Genomic DNA, 9,147 nt, shown 5'->3' with positions numbered 1-9,147 from the left:
GTTAATCCAGTTGCAATACTGGGTAAGTAAGTTTGTTGTGTATTGACAATCATAAACTATTAAACTGATGATTCAATGCTTTATAATCAGTTAGTTACATAGACTGGCTTCATTAATTTGTAAGATACTTTTCAGGTTCTCATCTATATACTTTTGATCACAAGTTCTTGTTAAAGATACTGGAGAAAATGATTCGATTACACTGTGCATAGTGCTTGAGCATGCTATCACATGGAATATTACCTAGTGCCACTAATTTTGCTAACCCTACTTGTCACACTGAAGAGCAGAAAAAACACCAAATACTAGTGTTATTCTAAGGCTTCTCTGATATGTCCACCCCTCTATATAATAAAAATGAATTTCTAATTAACAAAAAGCAAGAAACATTATTAGTTTAATAAAAGTTAAATACATAACATTTTAACATTCCTCTAATAAATGTTACAAAAATACCTTTTTTTAAGCAGAAAGTAGTTGATTTGTCAAATTAAAAACATGTTATCTGTAATCCAAATATGGTAAGAAGAAAAATATATTAATACCATTAAATGAAGATTTCTATTATAAGTCATGACCTCACAAGCAAATTGAGTATTTTGAAGTTGGAATTATTTTTTCATGGATTAACAATAGCTTCTGATTAATAATGGTATTTATTTTTGTTTATTAACATAATTATTAGGTGTTTGTAACAGAATCAAGTATTTAATCATTCAACAGATTATTAGGTGTTTGCAGCAGAATCAAGTATTTAATCATTCAACAGATTATTAGGTATCAAAGTTATCAGTACTTCATGTTACCCTACATCATTGATTTCCATGGTAGAGAAAATACCAGACATGGATATTGGAAAGAACTTTAGATATGCAGTTAGCAGGTTTTAGGTCATATATGCAAATGCAATTTACAAACTATATGATGGACAAAAGTATCTTTAACCTTCACATGAACATCATCTGGCACACTGACTTGTCAGACTGACTTCGGACAAATCTTTAGCAATTCATTTGACATTTTGTGTATGACAGACTTGTACTGTTGAGTAAAAGCTTGCCACATTCTGTGAAGATAAACTTTGAATTATAGTCACCATTAGTTCTTTAATATGGAGAAGTAATATACATTTGACATTAGTAAATTATTATTTCATAAATGTAATACAATTAATCAATTGTAATAGTCAGTTCTTGAATGTAGTCTTTGTCTGGAGAAATTTAGAAATAAGTTACACTGTTCAGAAAAATTAAGAAGTGAAAATAAAAATTGGAAATAGAAAAATTACATAATTTTGTACTTGAATTCAATGAAAATTATTGTTTGTTAAAGCTACATGAGAGCTATCTGCGCCAGCTGTCCCCTAATTTAGCAGTGTAAGACCAGAGGGAAGGCAGCTAGTCATCACCACCCACCGCCAACTCTTGGGCTACTCTTTTACCAACGAATAGTGGGATTGACCATCACATTATAATGCCCCCATGGCTGAAAGGGTGAGCACGTTTGGTGTGATGGGGATTTGAACCCATGAGTCGAGTGCCCTAATTACCTGGCCATGCCGGGCCCTTTCAAAATTAAATGAGAGTCATGAATCTAATTTGCTGATCATATTAATTACAACCTTAATTAGGTTTTCATTGATTTCAAATACAAAATTACATTTTTCTATCTCCAATATTTTTTCACTTATACTACTTTATAATACACTGTTCTATCTCTCAATGAACTGTATTTACAGTTGTTTTTACCAAACTGTTGTATAAAACAAACATTATTTTACCATCCAATATTAAAGTAAATAATATGAATACAATATAATATTTATAAGCCACTATGGTATAATTACAAAATTCAAGGTGGAAATGCCAAAGTTACAAGCTTTTCAAGGATTCATAGACCTTGCTTATTTTGCTTTAGATGATGTATTAACATAATGAAATTACCTGAACAAGATACACAAACTAAAATCTTACCTATGTTTTCCAATGTCATATATATATATATATATATATATATATATATACACACTTCTTCCATTTCAATAACTCATTTGAAATGTGTCACAAAATGTACTAGAAGTAGGATTTAAGTGTTTCAGATGCTACTACTTAATGGATTTTTTTGGCAGCTGCCAATAACTGTATACAGTTGTTTTACTTATTAATAAGTACTCATTACGAGTAAATATTTCACACTGTGTATGTGCAGCTTTGTTTTTATGATACCATGACTAGATTGCCAGCTCTATTAGCGAGTTCTATTCTAATAATAGCTTACAACATGGATATTTCTTCAACATTAGTGGCAAGAAATTATGATGAAACTTAAAATACCAGGAATCTCATGTTTGAAAGAATCAGCCTTATATTCTCATAACAGTTTTAAATTGTAGACTTTACAAGAAACCAAAGTCTGATCTGAAAAGCAAAGATCCCAAATGTTCTAGCTACTAGAATTCTGAAGTAAATGGTCTTAATGTAACAATCATGACTTTTATTTATATGATGGCTTGTTTAGTTTTCTCAATATACTAGTTTAAAATTTTGATAAGTAAAGTACTTTTTAATTAAGACATATAGTGAGTTTAGGTTATGAAAAATATGTGGTGCAAACTTTGTGCTACTACAAAATATAGCATGTTTGATGTAATTTATGTGATTTCATAATAAAACATAAAAGATGTTAGTTCTGAAGTCCTATAGTAACACATACAAAGTTTGTCGTTAATCATTATTATATACATAAATTACTGGCAAAACTCCAATCACAAAAGTGTCTTTCTACACACAAAAAATACGCTGCGATATTCATAAAACATCATCGATCGTGGATTCTGTGTATATGGTGTTCTGATGCCTAATTCTTCTTTCTGGAAAATGAAAAAAAAATTAGTACAAATGTATAAACTTTAAATATTTAACAGGCACTATATTCTATGTCTCTATATATAAACATTAAATATTTAACAGGCACTATATTCTATGTCTCTATGTATAAACTTTAAACATTTAACAGGCACTATATTCTATGTCTCTATGTATAAACTTTAAACATTTAACAGGCACTATATTCTATGTCTCTATGTATAAACATTAAATATTTAACAGGCACTATATTCTATGTCTCTATGTATAAACTTTAACTATTTAACAGGCACTATATTCTATGTCTCTATGTATAAACTTTAAATATTTAACAGGCACTATATTCTATGTCTCTACGCATAAACTTTAAACATTTAACAGGCACTATATTCTATGTCTCTATGTATAAACTTTAAACATTTAACAGGCACTATATTCTATGTCTCTATGTATAAACTTTAAACATTTAACAGACACTATATTCTATGTCTATGTATAAACTAAATATTTAACAGGCACTATATTCTATGTCTCTATGTATAAACTTTAAACAGGCACTATATTCTATGCCTCTTTATACATATCATATGCTTTAGTTTTGAATGTGTAATTTTTCTGCAGTAAAATTATCAAAGCTATCTACATTTACATTTCCTTTTAGAAATACTTAAAAACAAAGAAAAATAATTTAATCTAAGCCGTTTTGTTTCAGTAAGATAACAGTTTAAAACACATTAACCAGCATGTAGTTTATTATGAATGTAATAAAAGTACAAATATCATGACTTAAATTATACAGAAACTTTTAGAACAGAGGTTAGTATCTATTAGAAATACATTTTCACGTAAGGAAAATGTTAACCTCTGAGACGATATCTCAACCACCGTGCACAGAATAGCTGGAATCCTACAATGAAATTGTGAAAGGGCCAGTGCAAAAATTTACCTAGATGAGCTCCCTTTCAAAACTGCACAAAGGGAAAGCCCATGGAGTGTGACACCTGATGGCAGGGGTTCCATGGGATATTCCACGGTGTGTGTGATGTCTGATGGTAGGGGCTCCACGGGAAAGTCTATGGCATATAATGCCTGATGGCAGGGGCTCCATAGGGGTACAACCATGGGAAACTACATCTCATCTCGACCAAAGTACATTCTTCATCTGGAAGAAAGAGATGGAAAGACAAAAAGAGAGCTCCAAGTGTCATAAGGATAGGCAGAATTTTTTCAATGACCAATTGAGCACCCACACACAAGTGGTTGGCAAGCCAAGAAGTGTAATGTGATTAGGGCACAATCAGATCATATATTGTACCTGACCTTGACTCAACTGGACAGATACAGGGGCAATGAACCTGTCCAGCTGTAGAAGAAGGACACACAAGCTGTTTGAAGAGTAACCCACACTACACAAACAGTACCACCACCACCCTAATTCCCACTGTATTGTATTGTACACAATCAGTGAGGAACTTCAGAAGGTCCACCACTCCAGCAGCTAGAAACTGGTAAGTGGTAAGGGTCTTCTGTGCTCCACTTGAAGAAGAAGAGGGAAATTTGGATTGGGAAGACCTGAAAAAGAGCCTGGATCCTCATTGGATACCTGCCGCAAATGTCTTTTACTGGAAACAGTGCAATGGATGACTGTGAAACCCTATTTTGAAAAGCTGGCATGCACAAGCAAAAATGGACAGTCACTTCCTTGGTGCCAGCTTTTTACATGATTGTCCATGGAATGGTTCGGTCTGGATCAGACAAATAAGTAGGTTTAATATTATGAGAATACCTCTAGGGGTCTTCCAGAACACCCCATCTTGACAATGGGCCCTGGTGAAGCCAGGGAGGATAGTTATCCCTGGCTTGATGCAGATTTTGGGAAATAAACATATCCTGAGAGGCAACACCAGCTAATTGGCTGGATCCTATAAATGTGAAGAGGGTGATGAAAAAGAAAATGTACTTACCTTTCTCAAAGATAGTGCATATATTGAAGAATAGTAACTGGATGGAGTCAAAATAGTCAAGTGATGAAAATAATGGGAGACACAAGTGTGCAGATTTGTCCACATGCCATCCTGAAGGATCTTGTCTAAGGGTCAGTGAAAATTAGACACAAGATAGTGAGATGTAGTGAAACGTGAAAAAGCCTGTGAGCATCAATATCTAGGGAAGAGTACACCAAGGAGGAGTTGGCAGGACCCCCCCCCCCCAGGGTAGGAGGCAATAGGACCCTGGATAAAGAGGAGTCTCTAAGCAAAAACAAATGGTGAAATGAACCTCAAAAAGGAGATGTTCATGTGAAATAGCTTGAACCGGACACAGAAGATGATCCAGGTCCGAATATTGGGTAGGCAGAGTAAAAAGACTTGGAATACTTGATTAGCCAGCCCAGCTGAGCAGCCTCCTGCAAAATGGAAGTGTGAGAAAAGCAGTTCTCCCATGAAGAGGTGAGGAGAAGCCAATTGTCCATGTACTAATGAAACTTCTGTAAATATGGTGAGCAAGTGCCCCCATGATTCAATTGAAGATGTAAGGAGCAGATGCAATACCAATGGGAAGAGCATGGAACTGAAAGACTAGATTCCCTTTGACAAAATGGGGAAAATGTCTGGAGGAAGACGCAATTAGAATGTGTAAAAAAAAGCATCTGAAATGTCAATCTTGGTCATTCACAGACTGGGAAAAAGAACCTCTTGAGAGAAAATATACCTTTCATTCAGAACTGCAGGATGACTAGAATACCCTGTCTCCTTGGGGACCACAATGAGATGAGAGTAATATCCTAGAGTAAGGGTAAGTACTCTCTTGATGGCATTCTTGGTCAAGTGATCCGAGACTGCATCCTCAAGATGCTGGAGATAAAATGGGTTCAGAGGAAAGGAAACAGGAAAAGGAGACAGGGAAGGAAGAGAAGTGGAGAGATAGGCTGTGGGTTAGAACCTGAAGGACCCATCTATTGGATGAAAATGGAAACCAAGTCTGAGAAAGAGAAACAGATGGGCACCCACTGGGCCAGACCCAACAGAATAGTCACAGATGAGATAGCAATGATTCTGATGTTGTGAAGTGAGATGATGGGAAGAGATGTCCTAGGAAAAGGAACAGAAGGGCAAGGTTGAGAGAGACCAAAGAAGACAATGAGGACTGATGCTGGGACAGTTTGGTCCCAATCTCCAGAGATTCAGAAACACAACCAAAGACCTTCAGGTGAAGAAAATGAGTCCAATGAGATGAGGGAAATAAGGTGAATATTAATTAGGAGAGCAATTCAACCCAATAATTCCCAATAGCCAAGGAACCAAGTAAGGAGGGATAGAGCAGATGTAGTAGTACAAGCTAAAGTGGTGAAAAGAGGAGAACAAACCTCTCCAGAGAACCCTTCAGGAGCATGTTGAAGTGCCTCAGAAACAAGGTGAAGGAAGGAGAGGCAAAGTAAAAGGTTGTAAGAAAGAGATGAAGGTGTGAAAATTTGGCACTAGAAAGTGGAATAGAAGCTAAGGGGTCTGTTCACCAAGCAAGTAAAAGAGATTCCAATAAATCGCAAATGAAGAATGGCTGTAAGCCAGGACAAAAAGAGTCAAATAGGTGAGTAGGATAAGGCAGTTGTTCAAGAAATGAGTCTGCAAGGATGCTAATACCAGAAGGAGATGGAATCAAAATACACTGGAGAAAGAGAAATGAAATAATATACCTGCAAAATCATCTTAAGAAAGATATTAGGCGGGTGACAGTTTTATTCCACTGATAAATCAGTGCCTAGTGAAAACCCTGGTGGGGGTAATAGCCAGTCAAAATCATCACCATTTTGGTCATTTTGAAACTGAGGAGAAGAAACATCAGTTGAATGGATGGGAGGAGGAGGTCCAGTGTGCATGATAGAACCTACAACTCATTGAACAATGGCTTTCACATACTCCACAGATAACGAGTTTCTAGTAGCCACAGGTCTCGTGTTAGTAACATCATCACCTTCACAGGACGAAGTAGTAGTTATCATCATTTGAGAATTCATAATGTGTAAGAAGGAAAAAAATCTTCTTCAGTAAAGAAAGAAACAGTTAAATTCAAGTTACTTAAACTATCGCAAATCTCACATAATTAATTACTACGTTTAAAATGTCTGTTTGAGACAATGCTGAGAAAAAGAATGAAGTTATTTTGAGAGCAACTGCTGAAGGGAAGTTACCCCACAAGGTGGTTATGTCACCCTCTTATTGATATTGTCACATGATGATGTTGTCGTGCACCAGCACAGTTTATATTAAACACATGATTTTTAATTGGGAATTAGATAGGTTAGTGGCATGCAAATCTCATAGGCATATGTGCAAGGGATTAAGCTCTTCTGTGTGAAACGGTGAGGTATCGTATCTGAGTAATACTTCTACTGGACCATGCAAGAGGAACCTAATGTCACAATACACCTGCATAAAATGTAATAATGTGTTTGGTATGCAGTACAGTGCATTTTGATAGAAAAAATTTAAAATAAAATTGTAAGGAGACAATTATAAAATACAATAGTCATTCACAAGATAAGTACTTTAGAAAGAGAATGAGAAGGAAAGACATGCAATAAAATGTGGTACACGCTAGTAAACAGGAATAACTAGGAGGGTAGAAACTTCATAAATGTAACCTATATCCATCATTTTAACAGAAGGTTTTTATGAAAATATCTCAAAATGGAACATCAGCAGTTGAACAAAGAGTCAAAATATTTAACAGTATTTGAATAAAATAACGTGGTGCTTACTACAAATTCAAAGCCATAGGCCTGAATAATGCTTCTTATTTCTTCATAGCTTGGCTCAATGGAGTCTTCATTAGGTAGATCTGCATAATGGTAGAGAAGAGGGCCTAAGTTGATCCAATATCCACCGGGCTTAAGGATGTTTTGTATGGTTTCAATATACAGCACAACATTATTTGCTGTATCCAAGAAGAAGCATGTGGCTACACAATCCCAAGTATCTACATAAAATGTGAAATACTTACTTAACTTCTTTAGTATATTCAGGTTTTGTAACTGGGAAAATATTTTCTTCAAACTTGATATTTTGTAATATTTCTTAATTTATACATTTTTGTGAGTTACTTTTAAACAAATATTATAAAAAATTTTAAAGGTTTTTCAGTATTAATTTTAAGAGATAAAACACAACCTGGGATTTTATTGGCTGTGTATTTATCTATAATACCAAAAAGGATTGCACTTAAATCTATCATCATTTGAAAAATCGAGTAATAGGACAATAAATGAAGCTTTTAACTGTAGCATGTATGCAATTTTCTTTCAATGTTTTTAAAAACTACCTGACTCTGTGTAAATTTCCACAAAATTGCCAGCAGCCATTGAAAATTCTGAGTCTGGTGGTAGATCTGATGGATCTGAATCTGGAAAGGATGCCGCTCTGATCTGATCTTCAGATGATAAATGGTTGTGATACTGATGTACCCAAGGATAGATATGATATATGTTAACGCCTTTACATCTACAAACAAAATTTAAAAGGCTATTTTATACCATTACAACAACATGGACAAAAACTAGAACATTCAACACACTGGAACCTGATGGATCTAAACTTGGAAAGAATGCTGCTCTAATTTGATCTTCAGATGACAAATTGTTGTGATTTTGATTTACCCAATGATAAACACATGTTATTGTCTCCACAAAATATAAAGCTATTTTACACTATTACAACATGCCTAAAAACTGAGCGCACTTCATAAACTGAAATCATATAACACAGATACTTACTATTATGCAATGATCACAATCCTTCAAATAATAAAGACAAAAACAGCACAGTTTGCAGACAAAAACAAGATATTTTCTAAATTTTATACATTTGTACTGGAAAAAAAAATCCTTCTTACTAAACTTTGGTATATTTAAACAGAGCCACTGAATCCTAGTAGTATAAGCATGAACCTGGGGCTCTTGATGACAAACCTACTAATACAGTTCTTAAGTTAAAAGATACAAGGAATAGCTCGTTATATCAAAGAGTAAATCAAGCATTCAAAATAAACAAATGTAACAGTAATTCAGTTCTTAAGCCACAAACACCAGTAATGATAACAAAATCTAGCAATAAAATTCATGAGTGACAAACACATCCGGTATTAATCACGAGATCCAGATACATAAGACACAGTAATCCAGTTCTTAAGACACAAACACCAGTAATGATAACAAAATCTAGCAATAAAATTCATGAGTGACAAACACATCCGGTATTAATCACGAGATCCAGATACATAAGACACAGTA

The 9,147-nt window shown here is 34.5% G+C and overlaps 1 protein-coding gene across 1 annotated transcript in view; it reads right to left on the bottom strand.

Annotated features, from left to right (window-relative positions):
- Positions 1-1,449: 1,449 nt before the first annotated feature.
- LOC106467633 (carnosine N-methyltransferase-like) overlaps positions 1,450-9,147 on the bottom strand; it is a 61,178-nt gene continuing 53,480 nt past the window's right edge. The window contains exons 5-7 of the mRNA XM_013927999.2: positions 8,181-8,359; positions 7,621-7,838; positions 1,450-2,869 (exon numbers count right to left, since the gene is read on the bottom strand). Of these exons, the coding sequence (XP_013783453.1) occupies positions 2,765-2,869; positions 7,621-7,838; positions 8,181-8,359 (502 nt within the window). The 3' untranslated portion in view covers positions 1,450-2,764. The remainder of the gene's footprint in view (positions 2,870-7,620; positions 7,839-8,180; positions 8,360-9,147) is intronic.

The sequence above is a fragment of the Limulus polyphemus genome, unplaced genomic scaffold (assembly GCF_000517525.1).
Source record: "Limulus polyphemus unplaced genomic scaffold, Limulus_polyphemus-2.1.2 Scaffold2686, whole genome shotgun sequence".
NCBI lineage: Eukaryota > Metazoa > Arthropoda > Merostomata > Xiphosura > Limulidae > Limulus > Limulus polyphemus.
Note: the sequence above shows the minus strand (reverse complement) of the source record. Positions and strands in the feature narration are given on the sequence as shown.